This window comes from Panthera tigris, chromosome A1, assembly GCF_018350195.1.
Source record: "Panthera tigris isolate Pti1 chromosome A1, P.tigris_Pti1_mat1.1, whole genome shotgun sequence".
Taxonomy (NCBI): domain Eukaryota; kingdom Metazoa; phylum Chordata; class Mammalia; order Carnivora; family Felidae; genus Panthera; species Panthera tigris.
Window position 1 is genome coordinate 194,495,166 of NC_056660.1, and position 16,529 is coordinate 194,511,694.

General features: G+C 43.8%; 1 protein-coding gene across 4 annotated transcripts in view; it reads right to left on the reverse strand.

The window, feature by feature from the left end:
- The window catches only part of SLC36A1 (solute carrier family 36 member 1), a 62,675-nt gene that overhangs the window by 19,973 nt on the left and 26,173 nt on the right, over positions 1-16,529 (reverse strand). For all 4 annotated transcript variants that reach the window (XM_042993931.1, XM_042993936.1, XM_007093421.3 and 1 more), the window contains exons 2-7: positions 15,810-15,957; positions 8,795-8,885; positions 7,833-7,921; positions 7,287-7,382; positions 5,196-5,280; positions 4,558-4,776 (exon numbers count right to left, since the gene is read on the reverse strand). In XM_042993931.1, the coding sequence (XP_042849865.1) occupies positions 4,558-4,776; positions 5,196-5,280; positions 7,287-7,382; positions 7,833-7,921; positions 8,795-8,885; positions 15,810-15,952 (723 nt within the window). In that variant the 5' untranslated portion in view covers positions 15,953-15,957. The remainder of the gene's footprint in view (positions 1-4,557; positions 4,777-5,195; positions 5,281-7,286; positions 7,383-7,832; positions 7,922-8,794; positions 8,886-15,809; positions 15,958-16,529) is intronic.

Below are 16,529 nucleotides of genomic sequence, written 5' to 3' on the forward strand. Positions count from 1 at the left end.
AACGTGAGCAGGGGAGGGGCAGAGAGAGAGGGAGACAGAGGATCTGAAGCAGGCTCCAGACTCCGAGCTGTCAGCACAGAGCCCGACGTGGGGCTCAAACCCACGAACCGTGAGACCATGACCTGAGCCGCAGTCAGACGCTTCAACAACTGAGCCACCCAGGCGACCTGATTATGCGCTATTTTTAAAGTAAAAATTGAGATAACTAAGAGCACATGAAAAACCGCTTACGAAATAATAGTGAGAACATTCACTTTTAAAATTTGCATATTCACTATAATGCCACTACATAAACACTCCACATGGATAAAGCTGCTTTTCTCTCTTTTAATTCTTATAAAACAGTTTGAACACCTGAAAAATTTTATTGATACACACATGATAGGAGTATTGGAACATTAGGGATAAAATGGCAAAAAAAATAAAAAGCATTTAAAGTTATAGGCAGATGAAAACCATAGCACTTGTTAACTGCAGGTACCATGTACAGGTGTTGAAGCATGGAGGTGCAGACACAGAATCCTAGCTGGCTCACCACTGAACAACGGCCCCCAGCGACGGAGCATCAAAGGAACAGGACTCAACAGGGACAGGAGCTGTGCTTTCAGAATGTGGCTTTTGAAACCATGCGAATACACTGCTTAAATATAAGAATTGCTTTTTAAGCTGCCTTTATAATGTTTTTTGTGGCGCCTGGGTGGCTCAATCGGTTGAGCATCCGACTTCGGTTCAGGTCATGATCTCATGGTCCGTGAGTTCAAGCCCCACGTCAGGCTCTGTGCTGACAGCTCAGAGCCTGGAGCCTCCTTCGGATTCTGTGTCTCCCTCTCTCTCTGCCCCTCCCCCACCCATGCTCTGTCTCTGTGTCAAAAATAAATAAACATTAAAAAAAAATTTTAAGCTGCCTTTATAATGTTTTAAAATTGGTTTAACTATAGAGGTATTTAGACAAATATGGGGCATGCTCTAACAGTGTGACAGAATAGTACCAGTGAACAAAAGGAGATCTAACGTTAATCTCTATAATAGGCTTCTCTTTGAAAGTTTTCAAAGCAATTATACTATAGTTTCCCTAAAATATAATTTTAAAAATGCATTTTTTTTCCTTCCTGAGCTTCTAAGAAATTGCTTAGATCTCTTTATAAAGTATTTCAGTACCTGGAATGAAGACACACTAATAAATATTTTTGCTCTACGATGAGACAAAGAGTGAAATTACAGTGCCTTGAAATTACTCCTGAGTCACAGTGTAACTTCTGGAAGCTTCCTGGAAACAGGAGCAATCTGTTGGTTAGTGGCTGACTGTTATCCAGGCTCATACATCAGATCTGGCTGAAGTATCAGAGAGGGAATTTCAGAATCCATGTCTGGGGATACTGGTGTGAATGAGACCAGCAGAAGGAATTTATAATTTTCCATACTTAATAATTGCTACTGACTTAAGAGACCAACCACTTAAGTGGAAAATGTTTAGGGGCACCTGGGTGGCTCAGTCAGTTGTATCTGACTCCTGGCTTCAGCTCAGGTCATGATCTCGCGGTTCATGAGTTCAAGCCCCGCATCAGGCTCCGCACTGCTAGTGCTTGGACTTTTCTCTCTCTTCCCCTCTGTCTGCCCCTCCCCTGCTTGTGCGTGTTCTCTCTCTCTCTCTCTCAAAATAAACAAATAAACTTTTAAAAAAACGGAAAAAGTTTAACGTGCAAAGAAACATACAAATTAAAATCAGCTCATTATTGACATATTACCTCCTCAGTTCTATGATATTATTAATTTCAGTGATAACAGCTTCCTGAGAAAATGCTGTTAAATGTACATAAGGATTGCAAGATGTACTCCAATTTTGGAAATATCCTAACTATGAAAAACATTGCATCTCAGAATTAAGGAAATGCAGTGATAAAAACATTTACTGGGAGCCCCCTCCGGGGGAGGCCCTCTGCTCAGAACCATGCCATCTGTCATTCCAGGTGGTGAAGATATGGGGAAGCCTGCACAGGTGGAGGATCTCGGTCGGCTTCCAAGATGGTGTTTGCACGAGGAGCAAGCGCACCGGTCACACACGTTCGGGACCGCGGAAGGGTTCGGAAACACTGGACAGCAGAAGACGCCAAGACAAGACAGCAGCAACACAGCCACAAAAATGACCCAAAGGGAGCATCTTGACCTATGCACATCAAAATGATCCTGCTCGACTCACAGCCACACCACCGTTCTCCCAAGCCTCCCCAGCGCTGAGAGCACTGTGTGACCACACATGCCTCCTGGCTAAGCCCAGAGGCAGGCTCACACTCACACTCAAGAAATTGGCGGGGCTGCCTCATCTGCAAGGGCAAGTTTGCTCTACGCACAGACAACGCTCTAAACGGACACTGCCTTCCACTGGGGCGGAGACACTGTTGGAAGCCACGTTCCCATCCCGGCCCTCTGATCACGGCAACCACCGCAGTCCAACGACTAAATGCAGTGTGTGTGCACGTCTATGTGAGGTGGCCTCGCTCGCTTTAATGTCCACTGCGGTGTGTCCTAGGCACTGATTCAGATCTCTAATTACAACGTTAAATCATGCATTTATTTACCCTTCCTTGTTTTCACTTAATTTGCCAGAGGTAGAGAAGAAAACTCTCTGGAAGTGGTCAATCATGCGTTCATGGGTCCTCCTTCCATGCTCATCAAAAATGGGACATATCCAGACAGCAGTTTATTTTGTTTTTAAAAAATAGTTCTGCGGAAGAAAAGTCAGTATCGGCCACCCATCTGACTCACTAAGACAGAAGAAAAACAATAAATTCATTATGTCATTTCCTCAGTAGAGGAAAACCTGTTTTACAATGTGCTGCTTTCCTAGAAACCGTATCAGTGAGTGACTGGGTCACTGTTAAGTAGACCGTGTGAAAATGAGTTAATGTTCACCTGTCAGATTGACTAATATTAAAAAGATTGATATGTCTAGTGATGGCTACTTACATACTATGGAAGGGAACCTAGATGAAATTGGTGAAAAGCTTTTGGAAAAAGCGACTTGGCAAAATAAAAATTCAAAAGTGCATACTCTTCAACAGCTACACCTCTAGAAAAATACCTTGGGGGAATATTTCTACATGGCCATAAAAAGAAAGGCCTCAGAAAACTCACTGCCAGAATACTAAAGTAACACTAAAAAATTATAAACGACCTGACGGTCCGCTGATTGGGGACTGGTTAAATAAACTAGGGCACATCTATTCTCTGAGATACTATGCAGCAATGAAAAAGGATGAGGTAAAATTATGTGTAACAACATGGAAAGCTCCCTGCCACGCTAGTGCTGTCCCAGAAACAAAAAAGCGAAGTAGAGGAACAGCACATCTAATAATTTTTAAAATTAGGTTAAACACAAAACAAAACATACTTTTTTTTTATATATTTCTCTACGTACTAGACACAATTCAAACCAGGATACTGCCCGTGTTATGTGTAGATGCATTCACAGGACCTACACGGAGACAGACCAATCACACACAGTGAGTCTCTGAAAGAGCCTCGGGGTGGAGATGTGGTTTTCGATGCTCGTGTTGTCTGCATCTTAATGAGTATGCACTGATGAGTCCTTTGAGTAATTACATCTAAATACCTTTTTTTAAAGTTATGCTTTTATTCACCTGCTTTCATTCTCCTCTTTTTCTGGAGTGTTGGCAAAACACATTGTCTCGTCCATAGAGGGCCACACTGAGGGCACATTTTTCTCGCCTCGTCTTCTACCCATTCACATACGTCTTCTCTTGCACTGCCCCACAGACCTGCCCCCGTGGGCTAGGCACGGGGAAGCAATACTGGATTTATAATTTTGACAAATAAATATATAACTGGAGTGGTAAGGAATTACTTTATCTGAATATCACGTTACAGGGGCCCCTGGGTGGCTCAGTCGGTAAAGCGTCCGACTCTTGATTTCGGCTCAGGTCGTGATCTCACAGTTCGTGGGAGGAAGCCCCATGTTGGACTCTGCGCTGACAGCACGGAGCCTGCTGGGGATTCTCTTTCTCCTTCTCTCTCTCCCCCTCCCCCTGCTTGTGCTCTCTCTCTTCTCTCTCTCAAAACAAACACGTAAAAATAAATAAATAAATAAATAAATAAATAAATATCGAGTTAGAGAAGTTGATTTTTCTTTTCATCTTAATATTTGTCTATTTTCCCATTACACGATGATCCATATATTAACTATCCAGTTGAGGAAAAGTCTAAACCAGTGATCTCAATAGGGGTGACTTGGCACGCGCACACCCGCCCTCAGCACACTTTGCAATGTCTGGGGATATTTTTGGCTGGCCTAACTTGGGGAGTGGCTGCTACTAGCACCTGGTGGGTAGAGGCCAGGGATGCTGCTAAAATCCCATGATGCACAGGACAGTCCCCACGACAAAAAGCTTATCGGGCCCAAAATGTCAACAGTGCCAAAGTTGAGAACCCCTAATTGAAATATACCACACGTAAGTAACATATCCCTATTTATGTTCCACTTACTTGTTTTGTTTGCTGCTTTGATTATATAACAGGCGGAGGGAAAGCCTGGGCTCTTACCTGGACAATGAACTGGTAGAGCATAACCAGGCTAACCAGCATGGTGATGTTGGCCAACAGAGAGAAGATGGACAGGGCTCGGAGGTTCCTGACAAAAACCAGCAGCACCAGGAAGGGCAGGAAGGTGAGCATGTAGAGTCGGGAGTCCATGGTGGGCGTCAGAATCACAGTCTCATTGTTGTGGCAGTTGTTGGTGGTCCCATTGGCCGCTTCGATCACCTAGAATGAGGGGAAGGAAAGCAACAGAAAAGTCTCTCAAATGACAGAGGCCGGTGGACCTCCCACCCAAAAGGGTTCCTAACTGGGGGCTCAGGAGGAAAACAACGCCATTCAGGAGTCTGTGGCTGGTGAACCATCTTCAGAGATCTTCATAACTGTCATCAGCAACCCAACTGTCTGAGCTGGGTTTGAACACATCTTATCTAAAGACCGGAGGATAGACAAGGTACCTGGAAGTTTCTCAATGTCATAGGTCTTTAGACAAAATTACACAAAAGACACCGTTCTATATAACGTGTTAAACTCTTAATTCTTCTGTTGACCAAAACTGGCTTAGAAGGAATCCTAAACTCAAAATCCACTTATCTCTTGCCATTCTCTCTCTCTGTCTTTTTTTTTTTTTTAAACCAGGGCCCTACCTGTTTAAAGTTGTCAGCCAGAAAGACAAAGTAGACACAGCAGAACCCCAGCTGCGTGACAATCAGGAAGAAGTCCACCAGGTGCCTGTAGAAGGGGAAGGAAAGAATACAAACATCATGAGAATGAAAAGCAAGAGAGTCCCGGAGACAGAGGTGTTCCAACAGTGCTTCTTCCCAGGCCATCACAGCCCCTTCCCACCAGGTGACAAGGATGAGGGTGCCCTGACAAAAGGAGAAACAGTGCGAGGTGCCACCAGTCTGGAGCTTTGGAGGAGGGTGAAGACGATGCTGAGGTCCCCTTCCTCTGTCTTCTCTAGAATGCTGCGTGGGGTCGGGTGATCCCGAGATCAGAATGGCTAGAGTGGAGCACACACCCCAGGACCAATGACCAGCCCTTGGCCTCCCCCTCCCCGCGGCCTGCCTATCCTGTCTCACACTATTTGTTCTAAAGTTACAGGGAGCCCTCAGCATAAAAGCCAGGAGGTGGAGCCCTTTACGCTCACTTTCTATAATATGGATCTAAGAAACAGCCTACTCTCACATAAGTACACAGAAACAGATGTACCAAAACAGACGACTGATGGAAGCCCTGAGCAACAGCTGGCAACAACCTAAAAGATCATCAAAAGGAAAATGAGTAAATGCAAGACCATTCTTAAATGGAGAGGTATACAGCAGGGAAAAAGAGTATGTTAAATCTATATGTGCTGATAGAGATAGGTCCAGGACCTTTAACTGAAAAAACAAACAAACAAACAAACAAAGAAACAGCTTCCAAATAGTACTTATAATACTGTCAATTTGTGTAAAAAATGTTAAGAACATGTGTATGTTTGTATACATACAGAAAATGCCAAAAGTATACCCAAGCAAGTGTAACCAATAGATACTTTTATTTTTCACTTTATGAACGTGTATCTTGCTCAAAAAAAAATTTACCATGAACAGACATTAATTTCATTAAAGAAAGGAAGGGAGGAAATAAGGAAGGAGGGAGGAGAAATGGGGAGAGAGAGAGAGAAAGAGAAACAGAGAGAGAGGAGAGGAGAGAGAAGAAAGGAGGGAAGGGGGCGGGGAGAAACAATCAATCAACTACCAGCCAACCAAATAACCAATGGTGGCCATTTGGCACGATGGCTTCTCCCAGTCACAGAAAATGATTCTGCTAAAAGAATCGCAAAATAAACCTGTATCACAGGAGGAAGCTATGTGTGAAACTATAAAACCTCCCTATGAACACAAAAAGGGAGTTTTCCTGGAGAACATAGATTTAATGCAGTTCCATTTAAAAAGAATTTAAAGGATTCAGCCTTTGATGTCAACTCTACTTCTAAATATACCATTTCCTCAAACAGGAAACGAAAATTAGAATATTTCTCTCCAGGCATCTGGAAACTTACCCTAAGGAGAAATTTCCAAACACTCCCCGCCCCCCTCCCCCCTTGAAATGTCTCTTTCCCCAACAAACCCATTTGTTCTAGCTCAGCTCATCTCTTCCTTAAAGCCTTCCTTCTCCTGCCCGGTGCCCTGCCCTTAAAGCACCTATCATGTGCACTTTGCATCTGGCACTGGTAACCGTCCTTAAATCTCCTCCCCGTCTGAGCCCGTAGGGTGTGCTTCTAGCTTCTGACACTTTTTCTACTGGTATAGACTATTCCTGATCTCTTGCCCGTGAGCCTTCCACATATCCTTCTCCTTACAGAGACTACAAGTCCACAAAGGGCCAGGACCACACTATTCACCCCAGGGGGATCCCCCCTCCCTGTATCGAGAATTATTCTGCATGACTTACAAGAGAGTGCTTAAATATCTTTCCTGAACAAATGAGTGAGTAAAAAATAATCACTGGTCATAGACTGCCAAAGCTGGGAACAGCCAGGTTGGCCAATAAGGAAACTGAGGACCAGAGAAGAAAGGGGTCACACAGCCAAGGTCACCAGATGACTGCAGGCAGAGCTGAGCTAGGAGCCAAATCCACTGACCCAAACAATGCTCTTTCCACTGCTTATACCGTGTGCCGCGCCCCACCTCCCTGTCGGAGGGCCTCCGCTCTGCGAGGCCACAGCTGCAACGAAGGAGGGAAGTGGTTACCTTCCCCAGTGCGCGTGGTTCCGGAGCCAGGAGCTGGGGCTGGATTCCAGTCCGTACATCACTGTGTCCCCATAGTCCACAAAGGGCTTGTTCAGTCTGGGAGGAGAGGGAGAGAGGAAGGGCAGAGTGTGTGGGTTCAACAAAGTGACAGAACACAGGTAGCTCCCTGAGACCTGGGCCAGTTCCCCACCTGTCACCCTGGAGAAACCACTGAGTCCTGCGTCTAATGCTTTCAAGGATCAGAAGTGTTAAATCAACAGGTCAGTTACTTCCTTATAATTACCGACCATCTGGCAGAACCATTTCAGTGGAGTAAATACTACAAAGCACATAAAATGAGAATGCGGTCTCTGTCCACTGGACACAAGCAAATACGACAGATGACAACAAACTGAAAAAGAACACAAAAATAACCAGGGGAAGGGAGTTCTGCAATAATCAGCAGCCACCTGCAGCTAGCGCAGAGAATTTAGAGTGGCCTAAGTCCTCTCTTTCAGCGCGGCTAACGGAACCCCAAAGGACAACTTGGCAGCTCAGAGCGCTCACCTGCGGCAGAAGTGGTGAGCACATTTCACCAGGATACCCATGCAGTGCACAGCCACGATGCCTATCACCAGCAGGCTGAGGGGACCCATCTGGGGACAGGTGTTGCGGGCAAGAGAAAGAGAGACAAGCAGGTAGAATTAGGAGTGAACCCAACAGAGAGTGAATTTGCAAATGATCAAAACACTACTAAGGCACCTTCCAGTGACAGAACTTCTGGCACAACGTTCGAGACAGGAATGTGATCGTGGGGGTTAGCTCGGGGAGAAGGGCATGATCTGAACCTTAGCATGCTTTCAAAAGAGTTAACCTCATGGAGAAGAATGACACAGCATAAGGCTGTTCCAAAACAGCTTCAATTCAGCCGAACAGAAGGCTCCTATGTTCTGGGAAGAAGAGACAGGGAAGGGGTGGAGGGAAGGGGAAAGGTCTCATTAGAGCAATGCCAGATCAGGAAAAGATGCCCTTAGCTAAGGGCAATCCACATCTCTGAGCTAGCTCCAACTCTAAGAGAAACCAAATGGCTTTAGACTGCAGTCTGTAGGGGATGAATCATAACAGAAAAAGTAAAATTCTCAGAGTTGGCCTCCTAGGAGTAGGACGTGGAAGGACCGTGGAAGAAACCAACAGACTTCTGCTACGAATCCATTACTTAATATTATTGACAGAAACTCCCTGAGACATTTTAAAGTACTCCTCCTCACCCCAGAGTAAGCTACATGAGGGCAAGAATCTCTCTTTTTTATTCACTGATAACGCTCAGAACCCAGAACAATGTCAAGCACACACAAGGCCCTAAATAAATATGTTTAAGTGAACGAACACCTGAATTTTGCTCTTTCTCAGCTGAATTAAAGAGAAAAGCTTTTCATTTTTAAGTGTTTTAAATGAAGCAAATTTTAAAAACATACATACCATCTCCTAAAATTTGTCATGATACTCCCCCTGCCAATGCAGATCCTTACCAAGATGCCTGCATTCTTCACTGCCAGAGGCAGCCCCAGGAGGCCGGTGCCAATGTTGCCTTTTAGCAAGTGGACCAAAGTCTGGAACCATCTGAAGTGGAAAGAAGGTAGACAAGGGCATGTTAACAATAATGACAGCTAACATTTACTAAGCATGTAGCCCTGTGCTAAACACTTTCATGCATTATCTCATTCAATGTCTACAACAATCCTATGAGATAGATGTTAACTTTGTTTTATGGATGAGGAAGACACTTGCTCAAGGTCATATACCTAATAAAGAGTTCAGCCAGGATTCAAACTCAGGCAGTCTGACCCGCGAGCCCTCCCCTTGCCTCTGTGCTATAAGCTCCATTCCCTGTGGATCTCCAAGAACCCCATCTCTATGGCACATTAGACCAGAGGGACACCACGGCTCTTTGTAGACGCTTTATCTTTTCCTAGTGGGTCTGGTCTGGGTTTCACCATAACTGCCCACTACAGAGACTCGTATCCAAAACCACAATGGAGGATGACAAGCATTCAGTGTGAAGCCAAGACACTGGTGTAAGAGAAAAACGAGGGACATAAAAAACAGAAGCCCAGAACCCTTAAAAGAAAACTGTATGCAAAGTGAACAGAGCAAAAGGAATATGGTACCACAAACGGCCAGTCCCTGGAATACTTTGTATTTAAAATTAAAAGTCGATGGGAATGCAAGCTCTGGAAAACAGTATGGAGGTTCCTCAAAAAACTAAAAAGAGAACTACCCTACGACCCAGCAATGGCACTACTAGGCATTTATCTACGGGATACAGGTGTGCTGTTTCGAAGGGACACATGCATCCCCATGTTTACAGCAGCACTCTCAACAATAGCCAAAGTATGGAAAGAGCTCAAATGTCCCTCGATGGATGAATGGATAAAGAAAATGTGGTATATATATACACACACACAATGGAGTATTACTCGGCAATCAAAAAGAATGAAATCTTGCCATTTGCAACTACGTGGATGGAACTGGAGGGTATTATGCTAAGTGAAATTAGTCAGAGAAAGACAAATATCATATGACTTCACTCATATGAGGACTTTAAGAGACAAAACAGATGAACATAAGGGAAGGGAAACAAAAATAATATAAAAACAGGGAGGGGGACAAAACATAAGAGACTCACAAATATGGAGAACAAACTGAGGGGTACTGGAGGGGCTGTGGGAGGGGGGATGGGCTAAATGGGTTAAGGGGCACTAAGGAATCCACTCCTGCAATCATTGTTGCACTCTATGCTAACTAATTGGGATGTAAATTATAAAAAAAATTAAAATAAAATAAAAGAATTTGCATTTTCAAAAATAAATAAATAAATAAATAAATAAATAAATAAATAAATAATAAAATTAAAAGTCGGATTGGAGAAGCCCTCTTCAAACGTCACCTAGTTCATCATTCTGCCTTGAGGACAGATTTCCCCCTCACCTATTATAGACTGTCCATCTCACACTGTGATTATAAAGCCTATCCTGATCGCTTCTCGGCCTTTTGGCTAAGATCAAGTGTAAAGCCTATCCTGCACCCTCATTCATTTTTTCACCCAGCAAATACCATCTGTTCTGTGTAAAACATTGTGCTCATACTGTGGTAGAAAGAAGTAGGAATCAGATACAGGCCTGGACCTCGGTCTCTAGAAATTAATAATGTTTCAATGAAAAAATAAGGCAGATACATTAATAACCACCCAGGTAGAGAGACACCTTCTTAAGATGTGCCCGGGAACAGTGTTCAGGGAGGGGGAGGCAGGTGAGGGTCCCAGAGTGGAGATCTGAGCTGAGTCTGGGAGGACAGGCAGAGCTTGCAAGGGTGCCCCTGGGGAAGAAAGGCCTGAAAATACAAAGCTAGAGAGAGACACGGGGCATCAGCACAGAGGAGTGTGTTTCCTCAAGGACTGACAGCAGAGGAATGTCCTCATCTGCCGTATTTTCTATCCCGCTACCTCCAGAAGGATACAAAACAGGTCAAACATAGCCATTGCTTTGCCCCCAATACATAGACTCACTCAGGATTTGGCCTCTGGCACCATCTGGAAATTCTTCCACACAAATACCCCAAATCCCTCCTAAATGATGTTTCCATATATTTCTTCAAATCAGCAATTCAGAAGAAACCAAAAGCAAATAACATATGTTCACTTGTAAAGACCATAATAAATATGACCTATTTCTACTCTCTGGAATGGAATTTTACTTTTGGTAACCTTTCTCCTTCTACCTCTAGGAAGAAGACCTCTCGACCTGCCTACTGTCCCCAAGCTTTTCAGGAAAGATCAAGAAAATGTCTTTGAATCTAAATGAGAAGAGGCTGAGCACTCTCCCGGACTATCCTGAGGAAACAGCCTAAGGACCACACGAGTACAGGGGTGACTGCTTCATTATCAGCAGCCAGGGACCAGAAGATTATAAGCAGGATGATAAGTGAAGCAAATGTCTACCTTAGCAAATGTTTAATCCACTCAAGGCAAAGGTAAGCATTGTAGCAAACCCACCTGCCTACCAGAGGCCTCCCCAAAATGCCTCTGAGCTGGGTTTTGTGGGAGACCGGGTCCCTATTAGCCCTGGTTCTGCCAGTAACTCTACACAATTCCCTTCCCTTGTCTGGACCTTAGTCTCAGCTGTAGAGTGAGGGGACTGGATAGGACAGCATCCTTTCCAAGGTCTCTTTAGCTCCAAAACACCAAGATTCTAGGCAACTGGCCAACATTACTCTCTTGAATCAGTGGCCCCAAGCTGAGATTACCCAAAACCATGAGTATCACAAAATCAACTCCATGGACTGCAAAGTCTTAACTATGGGGAGTACAGGGAGGAAACCTTGCAAATCTCTGTAGTTTGGTTTATGTTCCAGATCAGTAGTTCTTATACTTTTTGGTCTCAGAAACCCTATACATACTTATAAAGTATTAAGGATACCAAATAGCTTTTGATTATATGGATTATGTCTGCTGATATATATTACAAATTAAAATTGGGAAATTAAAAAATATGTATTAATTAATTAACTAAAATAACATGTTAATAAAATAAGTAAATTCTATTTTAAATTAATTTACTTAAAATTAAGTTAATTTAAAAATAAAATTATATGTTAATATAAGTAACAGATTTTTAAATTTCTTTTTTCTTTTCTTTTTTTATTTGAGGGAGAGAGAGAGTGTGTGCAAGCAGAAGGGCAGAGGTAGAGGGAGGGAGAGAATCAAGCAGGTTCTACGCTTAGCATGGAGCCCAACTGGAGGCTCCATCCCATGACCATGAGATCATGACCTGAGCTGAAGGCAACTTAACCAACTAAGGCACCCAGGCGTCGCTATAAATAACAGATTTTTTTTTTTAATGAAAAGTAATTCTATTTTCCAAAACAAAGACTGGTACTAATTTACATTTTTTTTTTTTTTGCAAACTTCTTTAATGTCTTGTTTGATAGCTTCACTATCTACTTCTGCATTAAATCTGTTGTGATATGTTGTTTTGGTTGAAGTACATGAAGAAAATCTGTCCTCACAAAGACATGCAGTTGGAATGTATTTTAGTAATCTCTTTAGACGATTATGGTAGTTTTCCTTTGATACTTGACATGTAGTTGTTTCTTAGAAGTTAGTTACAACATGGAGTCTGGCCTTTTCAATATCCTATCAGATCAAAATCTACTGGTGATCTTGCCCTTTGCATGAATCTTTCACCCACGCGCAATTTTCTAATATCAGGCTGGCCATTTGGAAGATACTGGTTCCCTGAGTTATGCAGATCTTCCAAGCACTGGCACATTTCACTACACAATATCAGAAAAACTCACATTTATTAATATCACTGAAGTTTTCTTTTTTTTTAAGGGAGAGAGCGAGCACAAGTTGGGGAGAGGTGTAAAGGGGGAGAGAGAATCTTAAGCAGGCTCCATACTCAGCATGGAGCCTCACATGGGGATCAATTATACAACCCTGGGATCATCAACTGAGCCGAAATCAAGAGTCAGATGCTCAACCAACTGAGCCACCCAGGCACCCTACTAGTCTTTAAGTAGAGGGAAGCTGTCAAGGTCAGTGTTGGATACCAGGTTTTTTTTCTAGTTTCCTTGAAAACTTAAATTTTATTGTGGACCACAAATACCATTGTTTTTCATGAGGTTATGGTCTCATTATTTTCATTTTCAAGAAAATGTTTGCCAAGTCCTCAGGCCTGAATAACCTACAGCTTGTTAGTTCTTCCTAGCAAAAATAGTGTTCTACAAAAAAAAAAAAAAAACCCAAAAAAAAAAAAAAACAAAACCCCAAGCAGCTAGTTCAGAGGTAGCTGAGTTCAGTAACTCAATCACTCAAGGTCTTGTCCTTGAGACAGGTGTCATACTTTGGTATGCAACAGAGGTATTTCACGTGTACTTCCCATTTTGTCACGCAGATTATTAAACCTGCACTGAAGGATTAAGTAATAAAATGAGTAATTTGACTGCTTCATCAAGGACCTGCTTACGTGAAATTGTACATTCTTTGTACATGTGTGGCAGAGAAAAATACGATGACTGACATAAGTTGGTAGTATTGCCTTGATTTATGCTAACGCACCAGCAATCTTACCCGCTACTGCTGCTGAACCATCAGTGTAAATGTCAACACAGTGAAAAGGCAAATAACGTGTTAGCATTATTATGAAAATAGTTTCAGTCTCACAGACTTCTTGAAATGGTCTTGGGAACCCCAAAGAGTCACACTTTGCAAACAGCTGTTCTAGATAACCTAGAGCAGTCAACTGGTTTCTCAGCCTGCCAGCCTGGGGGAAAAGGACCCAAACTCAACCAACAGCTGGTATAATGTAACTCAACAGGGCAACAAGAAGAAAAATGCCCAACAGAGTAAGATGAGGCTGTTGTCAAAACAGTCGACGGCTTGGCAACACCAAGTATTAGGAAATAATCTCACTAAACACACCATTATGGAAGTGTCTGGGGTTCCGATCTGCACCCCTGATTAGGGATTTTTCTTGAGCCCTTAACCCTTAGGAGAGCCAGGTATATGCAAGCATGTACTTTATTCCTTGCATTTTGTTCCTTGTACTTTGTTCCATGTTCTTTGCTCCTGGACAAAGCAGATAACAGGGTGGGGCAAGGCACAGTAGACAAGGACTCCAGCTCAAGAGCTTGTCTCTAACACCCTGATATGTGAGAGAGCTACCTGAGCTAACGAGGTCTCCTGAATCAGCTTATATCTTAATGACACCTGGCATGCTTTCTACACCTAAATGCTCAGGTGGATCCAACCTGAGTAACCAGCTGGTTACTCAACCAACCCTCCCAGTCCCAAGGGAGTACTTTTCCCTCTACCACTTGTGATACTGGACATCACTTGCAGATGGGCATTCCTGGTCACCTACCCTATAGCACAGTATCAGGCCAGGATAGGCCCTCACAACAAAGCATACCCAGGAAAACATCCCAGTACAAGCCCCAGGAAGGTATCTCCTGATTTTCTCAATTTCGAACAAGCAAGGAGAAATAGTTTTGGGTTGATACTAGTTATAACGCAATGTGAAAAAAGAGATACTCAGAATAGCTAACGGGCACACATAACTTTCAATACATACAAAACTTGTGAGCTACCATCCTGAAGTTGTTAGTGGTTGGTTTTGAACTTCAGGGAGGTCCCTTTAAAAATGAAAATCTAGACCCCATATGACAAGCATTACACAGACAAGCTGATGCCTGATAACAAGAGCAAAAACTGGAAGAGAAACTATAGAGAGAGAAGCTTGGAAAAACAATTGCACAACGCGTATGACTTCTGAAGGGAAGCTATCACATGTCAATGGCTGCATTTGGAGCTCCTTCTGCCTGGGGGGAAGCCAGCTGGGAGGATAGGTTAGGGAAAAGAGGGGAAAGATGGTCCTCACTGCCGCCAGTTGTTCTCTGCACAATCTTTCCCATCAGCTAGCACTGCAAGGAAATGGGGGAATCTACAAAAGCATGCCACATGAGACATAAGCTATAGAGACTGAATCTTTGGGACCAGAAATCACCTAGTGGTAATGTGGACAGACCATATCTTCTGGTTCTATCCCAAGAGAAAATGCCCTGCCCCAGGAGAGCCTGCAGCCAAAGGGAGCTTCACCAGTAATGACCTCCAAGAGAAGCTTCAAGAGCCTCCTTGGGCAGTCACATGGGACAAGACTAGCACATAAAGGATCCCTCAGTTAAGTCACACCCAACCCACAAAGGAACACAGAAAGGGTAACTGCTAAGCTTGAGGAATAAACAGAAGGGGTCAAAAAAGATGGAGAAAACATCAGGGGCATACTTGAGGTTCAGGACTGAGTATGAAAACTCAGTGGGGTAGAAAACCCTCTTCTGAACCTTCTAATTCAAGTGGGTAAGCACCAGACAGTCAGCATACCTTCACAGTGGGGTCCTCAACTTTCTCTTACATTTGGAGAAACTGAGGCCCAGAGAGGGCACTCAGATGAGCCTTGGGATTCAGTTTCCAGAAATAAAACTCAAGCCCTCCCTAGGCAATGCAAAGCAGACCTCCTTTTCTCAACCTCTTGAATTTTTTAAATGCAGGAGAAATTATTCCTTCCTCCCTCTTACCACTTCTTCAACCAAATGAACTGGCTGTTTCATGATGGGGACAGAAGTCTGGGAAAGACTCTGCAAAGGAAGCTTCCAATTGAGCCTAGAGGTATTTGAGGTTCTAAGACAGATGACCCATGCTTCTGAATTAAGAGAACGTTCTCTCTAGAAGTTTCTCTTACATTCAGCACCAGCATTCGGGGACCAACGCAGCTGAAAGGAGCAAAGAATATAAAACAGATGGGAAGGTGGCTGGCAAGGAACTCAAATCTCAGCACTGTTACTCACCCAGTCTCTTTATATCTTCCTTCCATCTGTAAAGTGGGGAACTGATAAAAATGGGGGAGCAAAAATACCTCTAAGGGAGACTACATTATGAATACAGAATGTAGAAACATGAATCCCACCCAGGAGGGTAAAGAAACTTACGTTGTGCTGTTGCTTTCCCCAAACCGCTGGTAAGAGCCAGGGGAAGAGAAGTTGTTTAGGCCTTCGGATGGGCTCTCCTCTGGGCTCACGTCCGTGGAGCTGTAGTCATTGTAATCCTCGTTCCGAAGTCTCTGCGTGGACATGGTAGCTGGAGGGACAGGGTCAGCGCTAAGACCTCCAGAGGCTGGGGCCTTTAGCTCCAAGCCTGTGGTGGGCTCTGGGGCAGGAGCAGCCATGGTCACAATAGCTCAGTGACAGCTGCACTATGAATTAAGTACAGTGACAGTGCCTGATACCAAGGGAAATGGAAAAAGTGCAAAGTACACATGGGCGGGCTGAGCTCACTCAGCTTCTGTCTCCCAACCTTTCCAGTTAGTGCCCCACTCATAAATTTCTAAATTTGCCACCGCATACCTGGACAGAGCAAAGGTGAGGCACTGCCCGGGATGGGTGGGTAAGATGCAGACAGGTGCTTCCAGGAAGCCTTCCCCGTTCCTTAGGTTGGGAGTAACTATCCCCTCCTTTGAGCTAATTTCTTTGAACCTTGAACAACAGTTATATCGTATCTCTGCCCATCTTCCCCAGGAGCAAGCTCTCAGAGGATGGGAACCTGAATATCCCTCACTGCATCTTATTTTTCTTCTGCGTGCATTAGAAAAAGGACTCTGTTGCATTCAAGGAACCCCCTCCAAATCATCCAAGTCTGCTCAGATTCCCCAC